Here is a 13,861-nt window from a genome sequence, read left to right as displayed (position 1 = left end):
GAGGCTACTGCAGATTCCTGTTCATTTAAGCTAGTCTATTATACTCATTTACTAAAGGTTGCCCCACTTTTCGTAATTATGCAGTCTGACCTTTCGGGCACTTTTTAGGGTAGACCTCTGGCAAGTGAGAGATATCCCCAAGATCACTGTATACGTAATACCAATTTCTGTTAGCACTTGTATTGCATTAAATAGCACTGGAATCACAATGTACACAGGTACCTTTAAACAAAATGTGTCCTTCCCATTGACTGCAGAAGCACAGATATTCCTGATCATTCTGATCATACTTTCTCTAATGTACAGTGGAGCAAATTCACTGTAATCAACTGTGCTTACCTAAATGCATCAGACAGCTTGCAGGAATGTGTATGTTTTCCTGCTCTTTGGCGTTGTGACACTCCATGTAGAGTTCAGAGTGTGGCATGTAACTTTGGAAGCAGCTCTAACAGTTTTAGAAGGCGGACCGAAGTTGATAAACGCTGTCAGCCCTGTGAGCGAAAGAGTTTGGCATGTGCACATGGGCGCAGTGCTTTCTGATATGTCTTTCTTGGGAACATTAAGGCTTCTTTAGCATTAGCAAGCCACTTGCGTTTGCAATTTCAAAAACTTTCTGATGCCTTAGGTCTGTTGTGGATGCTGCTATTGAGTCTAGTAACATCCTCTTCACAGGAAATGCAAGTCATCCTGGTAGGTAGCTGCTGAAATGGTGCACTGCACCAGATCACGTGACAAGCTTTACACTTCGGAAGGGTATGGAAATGTACACGTGCAAACAAGCACAGCAAGCTACATGTGCACTATTCCATGCTTTTAGAAGGCAAGCTAGTGGAAGATGCACAGTGCAGTGTGCCTCGGCCACTGCACATATGTCCTGTGGACTTTCGTCACCAAAACCATCTGCTTTTGTCCGCAAAATGCCGATTACATTTAACCTAGAAACTGTGAGTGGGGTTCATCATACTTTTTCTAGATACTGTGAGTGGGGTTTGTTACATTTGTCCTACAAATCTGGTTCATCATATTTGTCCTGTACATCATAACTTTTATTTGTTCCCCAGGCACAACAAGGTCATTAATTGAGTGAGTTGGTGATTCATTATCTTGGGAATAAACTGTGAACTAATGGCATTGTAAAAATGAAGGTACTATCACAAAAAGGCAGAGGAAAAGGTATCTGTCTTTGACATCTCTTTTTTTTTTTTTTGGTGTCATCCTATTCCCAGTTTGTTTCTTCACTATGATGGTCTCACATTTGTCCCAAAAATCATAAGTGTAGTTCTTCACATTTATCCCAGAAATCATAAGTTGGGTTCATCACATTTATCCTGAATGTCATTACTTGGGCCTGTCACAAGTGCCCTAGGTGCTATATGTGGGTTTTGTCACATTGGTCCGAGGTGTCATGACTGAGGTTTGTCATATTCGTCCTAGAAATCATAAATGGGGTTTATTACAATTGTTTATGAAATCAGAGGTTGGTTTCAGGTTGGGTTCATTACATTTGTCCTGGACATCATGACTTGGGTTTGTCACATTTGTCTATGGCACCATAAGTTGTATTCATCACATTTGTCCTAGGTTCCAAGATTTAAGTTTCTGCATATGCCAGAGAAGTCATGAGTTGGTTTTGTCACATTTGACCTAGGTACCATAAGTGGGGTTTGTCACATTTGTCGTAGAAGTAATAGTTGTATTCATCACATTTGTCCTAGGTGCCAAGAGCGGGGTTTGTCGAATCTGTCCTAGAAATCATAAAGTTGGTTTTGTCACATTTGACCTAGGTACCATAAGTGGGGTTTAGTCACATTTGTCGTAGAAGTCATTAGTTGTATTCATCTCATTTGTCTTAGGTGCCAAGAGCAGGGGTTTGTCGAATCTGTCCTAGAAATCATAAGTTGGTTTTGTCACATTTGACCTAGATACCATAAGTGGGTAAAATTAGTTGTATTCATCACATTTGTCCTAGGTGCCAAGAGTGGGGTTTGTCAATATCTGTCTTAGAAATCATAAGTTGGTTTTGTCACATTCCTCCTAGGTACCATGAGTGGTGTTTGTCACATTAGTCCTAGAGGTCATGAGTTGGATTTATCACAGTTGTCCAAGGTGTCCAAGAGTGGGGTTTGTCGTATCTGTCCTAGAAATCATAAGTTGGTTTTGTCACATTTGTCCTAGGTACCATAAGTGGTGCTTGTCACATTTGTCATAGAGGTCATTAGTTGGATTCATCACATTTGTCCTAGGTGCCAAGAGTGGGGTTTGTTGCATCCGTCCGTAGAAATCATAAGTAGGCTTATGCCACATTTGTCCTAGATGCCATAAGTGGTGTTTGTCACATTAGTCCTAGACTAGGTCATGAGTTGGATTTATCATATTTCTCCTTGTTGCTAAGAGTGGGGTTTGTTGCATCTGTCCTAGAAATCATAAGTTGTTTTCGTCTCATTTGTCTTAGGTACCATAAGTGGGGTTTGTCACAGGTTACTTTCATCACATTTGTGATAAGCATCATAAGTGGGATTTGTCACACTGATCACTTTATCCTACCAACGTTGCACCATAGGTTGGCAACGTTGACATTTTTGGCACCTTGGATGAGTGGCTCTGTGCTCAAAACAAGTTCATGTTGAGTATGGGCTGCTGCATGGACGGTGATTTTTTTTTTACTGCACTGTTTCAGAAGTAAACTTTGTGCACTAGTAAAGTTTTCCATTATGCTCCAAACATACTGTTGGTGTTGTGTAACAAGAAAGATCAAGGCTGTGCTTCCAACTGTAAATCTAAAGGCGTTGATGCCTCTGCAGTTAACTTTTCTATGGTTACACCGAGTTAATGAGGTTAACATAATGCATTACATTAGCTTTCATGGACACCTGTGGTACCTTGATGAAACCAAGCCCCGCACGTACGCGCTCAAGTTTATTACAGTTCATATGTTAATGTGTCAGCAGTGTCAGAACACACGGACGAATGCTGGAAATAGGATCATTTGTCGAGACACTTTTTCGAATGTCAAAACTTTATTCTTCAGAGGCTTCCAGAACGGAATTACAATTTAGGCGTTGCACTTTAATATGGTCTTATTTGCCAAGTTCAGTGCTGACGTTAGCATCTCTGCTGATGAAGGCAAAAATTTAAGTGCAAGTGTTTGTCTCAGGTCACTTAGCATTTAACACTGCCTTGCACTCTTTTGCACACTGTTGTGGCACCGGTACGTGTTCACCGCCTGCATTATCTTGCACTTGCACCACACTGGCACATATATGTTCTTTTTTTTTTTTTTCTGCATGGCACATCCGGCGGATGTACTGACATGGCACAGCTTTTTTCTTAAATGTTCAGACGTTTTTATGGTTGCAGCATCTGACAACACACCCTCTCAAGGTGTTTGCGAGCAAGCTGATTTACACTTCTCGCCTAATTTTCACATTACAGAACCGGATAAGCAATTGCTTGTTTAGGAAGCAAGTTTAACATAGCCTTTGACATAATGCTTGTGTGCACAAATGTTTAACTTGCCCTATAACTTTATTCACTGCTCTAGCTATATAAAGAAACGATAGGGTCACTGCACCGCTCAATTCAATATATGCACTACTCTAGTAGCTGTGTTAGCCTTGGTAAGCAATAATGTGTAAGCATGCTCAATTTTCTTGCTTTTTTAAATCTCCGTGCACATAAAATGTTTGCTCTAGGGAAGTAATGTGCATATAAGCCATGCCTAGGGAATGCGTAGTTTTATTCTTGCTCATTGGCTTCTCTACCTTGAAGCACTGTTTAGTATACCTGACTTCTGGTGGCCAGGTTTGTATAAGTTCAGGCATGGTGATAATTCTAATATAAATTGAAACTGCTTCGTCATGGATAAAACTATAGAATCTTATAGCTTAATATAGTTTGCACCCTACAGTGTTAACAACTTTTGGCTGCAGGCTTTGCTTAGATGCACGACAGTTTATTTTCAGCGAGATTCAGCTGCTGCAGCATCAATTGGTTAAATGTCACACAGTGCACAAAATTTATGAGTCGAGCTAGAGTATCACAAATATTTATTGGTGTGTTTGTGTGTGTGTGTGTGTCGACGATGTACTTTTTTTTTTTTGTAGCATGCCAGAAATGGCTGCTGTGGGCACCACTGGCTTGTACATTTTTGTGCACTCGCATCGGCACCAGCACTGTTTAAACTGAGCACATATGCACAGCCATTGCACTTGAATTGTTGAAGCTGCCCTGTTCTGCACTAGCTGTGTAAGTGCATGTGTTGCTCAACACGTGCATTGCTTGTGTTCACACCCATAATGCAAGTTCTGCGCACACTGGCTTCTAGTTGGAGAAGCCACAAGCTGTGTGGTTGGAAAGAAATTGCACAGCCTGGAGCAGCACCCATTGAAGTGCCAGGGATCATGTTCTCGATTGAACACTTTAGAATTAGAAATTGTCACTTGGAAATTATGCCACAAAGTGACGTAATTTCCAAGTGACGCTCTTTGAAAGTGATCTTATTGGGAGGTGTGTCATTCTTTTCAGCACACCCACTTCCTCTGGCTCAGCCAATCAGCATGCATGTACCGGAAGTGACACCCTCAGAAGTGATTGATCGAGAATGTCTCTTAGCTATGATGCTGGCCAAAACGTTTGATGTCTCTGTTGCTGAAGTACAGGGGCTATTTGTGCACTCTTTGCTCGCGTTATTGTCTGACGCTGACACAATTCAGGAGCATGCATCAAGCGGCTAAATGCCTCAAAATGATCAAGTAAATTAGGTATTCAGCCAGAGCCATTGTAAAAGCAAATTACTGAATGTCAGTGCGCTTGTGCATCAAACTGGTAGAGTGCGCTTGTGTGAATGTGTCTGCTTCACGATGTGTTAGTTTTTCAATCCGTTTGGTCATGCTAGCCATAGGTATGCTGTATGCTGAATCTCAGTTACATCTAAACATAGTTATGCGGTGTCACATGAGAAATATCTAGCCACAGTTATTCTGCTAACCATGTTAACTGCAGTTGTAGATTCTATTGGGTCTTACCCGCAACGAAGCACCTGCCATGGTGGCTCGGTGGCTATAACATTCTGTTGTCAAGCACGTCACAAGTTTGATATTTAGCCGCAAGGACCTCATTCTGATTGGGCTGGGATGCAAAAACACTCGAGTGCTGTTCAGCAAAACACTCAGTGTGGCAAAAACTGGGGCAGTAGCGAGCAAGTCGGTATGTCATGTGACACTCACGCCACCTGTTTGTTATCTGTGCCCAAACTTACAATATCTTTTCGGTACCCCTTTCCCCCCATGCCCCCACCTTTTCTGTCTTGCAGCAAAGTAGACTGTTCATACCCAAGCTGCCCAGTCTTAGTATAGGATCGTGAGAGGAAAAACGAGCCAACGCCCCTTGTCTGCTTGCTCCGCGCCGTTCTGCTCCCGACGAACAACCACCGCCAGCCAACAACAAAAACGCCACACGTTAGACCCCCAACTGCTGTAAGGCCAGGCCGTCGACGTCGCTGTGTGCGGGGACATGCCATCAGCAACGGCTATGACGAACCAAACTCTTCTTTTTTTCCCCCTTCTTCTTCTTGCCACCAGTACCACTTCGAAGAAGAAACCAAATGGATCTGCCATAGTCCTGGTCTTCGTAGTGGGTGGTGGCCCCGTGTCGCCAGCAAAGAAGGACTCGCGAAACTGTAAACGCCGTCGGGCAGAAGAAGGCTGTTGACCAGTCGTCTCGTGTGCCACGCTTCCGGACGCATTGACCACAAAAGCAACGGTGATGCATGCCGAGGGTGTCCGCAGTGCGGGACGTTGCTTTTCGTTTGTGTTCCCCCCCGGGAAAGGTGAAGCCCCACGATTGCTCCTTGATTCTTCTTATCGACGTCTCTGTCCCTCTCTCTTGTGTAGTTTTCTACTGCTGCTCCGCATTCTGAGTTTCCCCTGTGTGCGTCCGTCGTCATGCGGACAGTGAAGAAGTGTTGCCAGAGGAGCCTGCAAGCGTTACCTGCAATATGTGTGATAGGTTTGATGGGCAGGCATTCCATTCAATGGCCACAACTCACGAGGCATGCATTGTGCAAAAGTCATTCCTCACGGACAGCCTCATCTGTGTATACAGTGCAGATATCATCACTGTTGGATTGCTGTCTGCATAAAAGCGAGTACAGTCGGCTTGTGGTAATACAAACTCGGATAACTCAAAATTCTGGTTTGTTCAAAGAAAAATAATAATGATGTTTGGTCTACAGTTTTCAATGCACATTAAGCTTTTTATTATTATTGTTACTAATATTGATATTTAATTTTGCCAGCTCAAACTTTCAATGTTCCCAGAGCAGCAGAGCAGTGTGGTCATAAAAAGCCGACAAGAGGGCATTCATAATGCATGAGTAGCGAAAACAGGCCCATGTTTGATATTCAGGCTGCTGTGTACAGTGACAGACTTCACTACGGGGATGGCTCCACTGACACAGTTGCTTCTCTGCAGCTCCGGCATGCGGAATGTGCATTTGTGGGGACTGCCTCCTTTCTGTATTCTTTTTTTTCAGTGTAATCTATTTAAAGGGGCTCTCAAACACTTTTCTAACTAATCACAAAATGGCTTCACTATTAAGGGGCGTCAACTCGCAAATCTTCTGCCACAAACATTTTTCAAATCCTTCAGGTACGAGTGGAGTTGGAGGTAGTTATTGCGCCGATGCACAAATGCTCTCTTCTTTCGTCTCCACTAGTGCGCTGGAAGCTACACAGGATACGGAGGCAAGCCCCAGCCATAAGTTGGGCATTTTTGTTTAGTGTTTTTTGTACCTTACAACGCTACTTCCGGTTCAGGCGTGGGCACTCAGGCACCTGAATCTACCAACCAATCGGCACACGCGGTTGTCTGATCGTCTCGCCAACGAAAAGGCTCATCGTGGCATCCGGTTGTGGCCATGGTACCTACACTACGCAGCACGCCAGTGTGATCGCTGAGGCCAAGCGTAGCAGACGCGGCTACGCACAGCTGTTGTGTGTAGACCGGAAGTGCCAAGATGAAATGCTTGTTTGGTCTTTTTGAGATCGCAGACATATATATTTTTCATTTATTTAACTCAAAATTAGCAATACTAATAGTATTACTGAGAATGCACTCGTGATCGCGAAATCCGCTAATACCGGTTGGCTGGCTGCTGGGCTACTTGCGACGTAGCTACTGACGGAATTGCGAAGGAGAGAGCAAGCAATATTTTACTGTTCTTGACACAAGACTGTAAGTTCCCTGCTGCATGCAGTGGAATACGTCCACAGGAGCCTCGTCTACAGATTGGAAACGTATTCTTACTAAGTTCAAAAAGTGTTTCAGGACCCCTTTAATGTCTGCATGCGATTTCATGTAGGAGGCATAAAATCGTGTTTTTGTGCTTATATGTTCATATTTGGAAATCTTTTAATTCAACTTAAAGTTATTCTGACTTTCAATGACTCCAACAAAGATGGATGGGTCTTACGAGTTTGAATTAGCAATAGTCGACTGTATTGCATCGACATCCGCGAGCATACTTGCGGATGTAATTTCAGCAAGGGTCACAGTTTTAATGGAGAAACTTTGGGTATTCGATGCTGTGATCTTCCGCCCTCGTGGACAGGTTGTTTCGGGGGGGTGGCATTGACAAGTTGTCAACGCGTGCAGAAAATGCCGAACGTCACACCGCGTGCGTACTGTGCCGGCGTGTGTCGATCACCTGAACAGTGTCCGTGTGACTCACTCTCTCGTGTGACACGACTCAACGAGGAGAACAATTATGGCATCTCAAGTGGGATGTGTTTGTTAATACGCTAGGAACCGAAGTGCTGTATAGTTAGTATCCAATCTGCAGTTCTCGAAAGCTTCCAAATACCTTAAGCTTCTGTTTCACCAATAAAGACTCGAGTAGCTGACTCCACTACTAAATTGATGGACAGCAGCATTTTTAAAAGGAGCGCCGCCACAGCTCCTTTTTATCGCAACTGCCCATAAACGTGCATCGTAGCAGGCCTCTTGAATCAATATCAACACCTAGAATTCAGTCAAGACGAGAACACGTTACACTGCACTGTGGCTTCTGGTACGCTGCCCTTTGTTTAGTGTGTAGCATGAACACTGAATTAGTGTGGGCCTGTTTTTACCACTTAGGATGTCACTGGGACATGAGCCGATCAAAATATCTCGGAGCAAAGGAAGTTATCATTACAGCGTGCAACATTGCCTCTTGGACATTTCCCGAAAAAAGGCCGTTTCGTACAACCAGGTCCGGTGGATGGGTGTAGTGCAACAATCTACTCCAGTTTTAATGCGTTTTGTCTTGTGCACTAGCCAGAAAGCCAGAGCGCTTTTCTTATTAGCACACTGATCCAGTCAGTACACAGGCTGCCACTCGGAAAAGTTTTAACGAAATCAAATGGTTGATTGTTGTTAACCTAATACAGGTCCTCCTTGGTTCCACTTGGCTTTGCTTGGGTTTTCGGTGCAGACTAACTGGATCTGTTGATCCTCTTCAATGCAGGCAAAGATGGAATAGATTTGACAGAGAATGCACACTGTATGGGCTATACAGGCCCAGAAGTTGTTGAACTTTATTGTCCACCGTCTCTGCCAGTGTGTCTTGGCACCTGCTTTGAACTTGAATTTGAAATGTACTGTGTTCTTGCTCAGTGATTGGTTTGCTAGGCCATCTGCCATTGCAAGAGACGCATGGCAAGGTTGTAAGAGAGGCAAATTGTGTTAATTTGGACAGCATTGAGTTGTGTAGTTAGCTGCACTACCGACTTCAACGTAAGCTGTTCGGTGACAGAACCGGTTCCTTTCATCCATACCCAGGGCACCATTTATATCGGAAGTAACACCTTAAAACATGTCTCCACTCTAAGATCATTTTTGTGCAACTGTATTGATTAGAATGCCATGATTAGGATCAGATCCGAGAAGCAGCTGTTAATCGCATTTTCGTCCTGCTATCAGAGCTTTTGTTTGTCACCACTACATTCAAAAAAGGATTTTGCTGCGTTCTACTGTATTTTAGCCATTTTTTATCCAGAAAGATTTACTGTAAGTTACCCGTATGAATCCTTGTTTACATTTGACCATAGTGCATACTTGCCAACTTTTACTGTTTTATACTTTTACAAATATTTTGTTTGTGCCTAGTTTAGGGCAGAACTTATTTTAAAAAAATACAAATACAGTCGCCGAACAATTTTCTATAGCCTATTTTTTTGGAGCCATTGATCGTACATACGAAAACGTGCAATAGTGACACTAACTTACATAACCATTGTATAATAGCAACCAAAATTTCGGCCACCATTACATGAATACGTCATGAATACATTTCATAAATGTTTTTCACGCATATCCAGCTGTGAATATATAAAGTCGAGTGCCTATTGACAGCATCCTTACAGTTAAATCTTCAATGAACAGTCACTACCTTTAGTAGGGGAAAATATATATTGATATATTTTTTTTCACCTAATTTTAGTATTTCTTGGCTGCAACTGAAGTATTCTTTTTGTTCCTAAGTTTACAGGTCTGGTAGCATAATATATATATATATATATATATATATATATATATATATATATATATTTACAATCGCGTAGCTTCGAGCAGGCTCTGTTAAAATCTGAAGTCATGCAAGTCTGATGCAAGAATGTCAAGGCAGCATTGCTACCTATCCTTAGTTCTTTTTTGTGGTGTCATCAGTCTGTTCATGGTGAGGCATCTGGTATTCCACAGTCACATTCTTAATGATCTAGCTTATCAAATGGTTTTTGCACTAGAAGACACGGGCAATGAAGGGGGGGGGGGGGGAGGTACTGCTGGACACACGTCTTCTAAAGCAAAAAAAAAAAAAAGAAACGTGACGCAATGCATAGCCAAATCCCTGAAATCACCACTTCGACTGATCTAGCTTCAGCTTTCGTGATCTTTCGTGATCCTTCAAACAAAAGGAATGCCAAAGCTTTCAAATCCAGTGGCGGCAGAGCTGCATCAGACTAGGACTTTTGCTAATTTTATTTAATGAAGAACACGAGGAAAGTATGTGTAGTTTTGCAGGACTTCGAAGTCGACACCGAGCATAGTCGCAAAAAAGTGTTGCAGTGAAAATTTCTAAATTTATTTGAACTGTGCACAAATAAAGGAAACAGATGCAACCAACATTAACTGTCTTGCGTTAAGCTGTCTGGATCTGTTCTGTCATCTGCTGAAGAAACAAATGAGAAGCTATAACTTACAAATCTGCAAATGTCTGTGGAAGGCTGGGTGTGTCTTGGCTTATAGCTGGCGCACAGTTAATTTACTCACCAAATAATATACCTAAAATTGGAAGTGGACCAGGCTGAATAAACGCGCAGCAAGTGCTGACTAGTAGCGGATTTTTCAAGCTGCGTGCTAAATGAACTAGGCAGAAACAACAAACATTGTAATCTAGCTACATTGATGAAGCTAAATGTTCAGACGATGCCTCGAACTGGGAACTGAACATTTTTTTAATATGCCACTCAAGGGAAGCCTCCCTGAGAAGAGCAGTGATATGTTGCTCCTTGGTTGAACGTGCAGCAATGCGTACATTCACCTGGTTGCATTGGTGCATCTTGGCCTTGAATCTAATGATGCACCGAATTGACCCATCAAGTTGCATTACTACCCAGCAGGATGCAGTGCGACTACAATAAACTGCACTCATATTAATTAGCCTGAACTCAGTAACTCTGTAATGTATTTCTTTCCCCTTTTTCTCTCTTCTTGATATTTAGCCGTGTATGGCAGAAAGCTACAATAATGAGGTTGCTTGCCAATGCTAATGAGTCGGGAATCTGGGCCTAGGACAACAACCTAGTTTGACCACGCTTGCGGGTAAACCTTTGCCTGATGGTTTATGCACAGGCTCATAAATGGGGGGCCAATCATCCTTTTGCAGTGACTACCCAAGAGGTTACTGGAATTGCCACCATGTTAAAAGCAAGCTTATCTATGTTTAATATTGCTGCTGCAAAGCAGCTTGTTAGACTCGTTGACTGACAGGACCTTTCCTTTCTTGAGGACACCATGGTCATCATGCACATCTCCCTAGCCTAGCCCATTGTGTTTGGTCACACCCTTTCGGCCGTGTTTTGTGAAGAAAAAAAAAAAAGAAAAGCCGACTTTTCACAGCCCACCCCCAAGTTGTCGAAGCACGTTCCACCTTTCTTGTGCGCGCAGTCTCGTCCCGTGGTGATGTGGAACGTTTGGTGACAACCGCGAGTTGGCGCAGCGACTACGAACTCGTTCGCTTCGCTGCGACGTAGCAGAGATTTTTTTTTTTTTTGCTGTCTGCAGTCCTCGTGACATCCAAGTGATAATGCACACACTCACATGCGATTCACTGGAGCAGTTTATTTATTTTTCCACTTCCATTGGCTCGGCTTCTTACTTCTTCCAACATAGTGATGAAGAACAGTTCACGTGAGATGAAGAAAAAAAAAAAATCTGATGCAGAAGTACGTTTTAGGACTAGCATAATCCTGTACATAGAACGACGCGTGCATATCAATAGCTGACACGACATGAGAAACCCAGAAAGTAGAATTTACCCATTGCAAGCCATTTTTGAGCATCAACTATGAGCAGCGTGGCCAAACACGCCTCGTTGGCGTGAGGAGATGAAAAAGTGGTGAACCCCCAGGACGTTTAAAAACAGCATCTCTGAAAGCAGGCAGTATATCCTGTTTTGTTTTGTGTCAGCACTGTGTTAGTCACCGTTGTCAGTTTGTAGGCCCAGTATTATGTTTACATGCACAGCCAATGCCGTTTTACTATGTTCATGCTTTAACTACACTATAATGTGTGAACCGGGAATACTAACCAACATACTATATTGGTTAGTAACCAACATTAAGTATGTTGGTACATTAAGCAGAATAGTATACTGATTAATAACAAACATACTATGTTGGTATACTAAACGACAGTGACCAACATACTACTATGTTTCATTCTAACCAGCATACTATATTGGTTATAGTAATCAACTAGTAACCAATGTACCATTGGTTTAAACAGTATGCTTACTCTGGTTGTATTTACAAGAACTAGCTCAAACTATGTCAGTTCCAGCTTGCCTGTGTTTGCACTGGTTGTTGTTAAGTTTAGTCTTGTGTTCCAAAGAACCACATTTTGCCTAGTTGAGTTTGTTTAATCTTTTAACGCTAGGGCTGGAACTTGCCATTTGCTGTGTCGATACTCCAGCTTGCCTGTGATGTGTCTAGTCATTTACTTGAGCTTGGAAAACTCCAGCAAGTTACTGTGAAACTGCAGTTTGTTATGTTCTTGTTTTTGTTGTTGTTCAGGAGGCTAGATATATTTACAGGTTTTGTTTAAGTGTTAAGCACTTTTAAACACATTTATAACTGCTATCCACTCATTTTTCTCTGCTGTCTCTTGGCAGGTATTTTGTTCTCGTTACATGCTCATTTGCCTGGACTGTACGAAGTCGTGATCTTAATCTGATACGAAGTCACAGCCTGATCTGTTTTTACAGTTATTAACTATTTCACGTTTGTAGATGCGTACGAGTGTGCAGGACCAAAAATTGAAGCGTTATGCTTTTGCACATTAATTGCTATTTTTCTCGTTTTAAAGAAAAATTGAATAGACCCCTTTGGCTCCAGGAATGAGCTCGACCACTGTCTCACGTTTTGGATGGAAGACAGGAAAGTACTGTCTAGTCGGAGATGGGATCTGAATGTAGACGGCAGATACGCCAAAATGGGCGAGGTGTGTGTTTTACTGCTGCACTGCCTATGAATATGAACTTATGCCGACCTCCTTTTATTAAACATTCCACTTTGTTTCACTGTTCTAAGTAACATATTCATTGTGCATTGGATGTACTCTTTCTCAGTGATGCTTGATTTTTCATCAATTTTCCGCACTGGTATCAAGCCACAATGTGGTCGTGTCTTTATTTTGTATATTGTTGCTGATTCAGATCACTTTCGTCTTGCATCTAAATTGTGCGTTGTCTTCTAGTTTCCGATTAGTGTGCATGTGTACGCTTTCCATGAACTTAAAAAAATGCAATACTTGATGCTACATACTGTTTTGTCAGCATATGGTACTCAGCAGAATGCGTGCACTAATTCCATTTGCATTGCAGTTTCAACGACCGAGTGTTTGTTACGCGCAGCGGTAAAATTGTCGCTGATGAATGTTGCAATTTGTCTTGAACTGAAATTGTTTTGCATGGTGATCTGTGGAAAAGGTTGGATTGGCCACTTTCATTAATTTCATTTCCTTTCACATTCTTGCTTTCTGTGCTTGGCACCCTTATAGTTAACGTATATACATAAATGTACATACATTAAAAAACACATATATGCATACCTAAAAAAAACCATAGTTTACCAGGCCTTAGCGGAAAAGGGAGAAGAAATATATATGTAATTAAGAGGAAGTGTTTGTAAACTGCCTTTTGACTGCGTATGTGTTCTTGATTTCCTATGAGAACAGACTAGTGTGTAACATACGTGTTAATTAAAACAAGTTTGTTAAATCTATCTTGCTGCATGTTTATTCTTAAGCGTAGAACAGGAGCATACATTCCAGCACCGCGCACAATATCTACCAAAGGTCTGGTAAGGTGAAAACTACTCTGAAAAGGTGAGAACAATTTGAGGCACTATGCTACCGCTTATTGCCTTGGTCACATACAGGTTGTTTCCGAAAATGCATTTGGAGTTCCTTAAAATATAAAAGATGCAATCCCTGACAAAAATTCCAAAAGAAAAACTAGTAGCTAGGCTATAAGATTATCGACAACTAATAGTCTAATAAGTAATATTATATGGAGAAACAATATTATATTTGCTTTTTAACA

The 13,861-nt window shown here is 42.0% G+C and overlaps 1 protein-coding gene across 2 annotated transcripts in view; it reads left to right on the top strand.

The window, feature by feature from the left end:
- LOC119458061 (regulator of G-protein signaling 7) overlaps nucleotides 1–13,541 on the top strand; it is an 85,518-nt gene extending 71,977 nt beyond the window's left edge. For both annotated transcript variants that reach the window (XM_037719861.2, XM_037719860.2), the window contains one exon: nucleotides 5,312–13,541. In XM_037719861.2, the coding sequence (XP_037575789.1) occupies nucleotides 5,312–5,362 (51 nt within the window). In that variant the 3' untranslated portion in view covers nucleotides 5,363–13,541. The remainder of the gene's footprint in view (nucleotides 1–5,311) is intronic.
- The last annotated feature ends 320 nt before the right edge of the window (nucleotides 13,542–13,861 follow it).

Source organism: Dermacentor silvarum, chromosome 7 (assembly GCF_013339745.2).
Source record: "Dermacentor silvarum isolate Dsil-2018 chromosome 7, BIME_Dsil_1.4, whole genome shotgun sequence".
NCBI classification, from domain to species: domain Eukaryota; kingdom Metazoa; phylum Arthropoda; class Arachnida; order Ixodida; family Ixodidae; genus Dermacentor; species Dermacentor silvarum.
The sequence above is the reverse complement of the archived record's forward strand: the minus strand, read 5'-3'. Positions and strand labels throughout refer to the sequence as shown.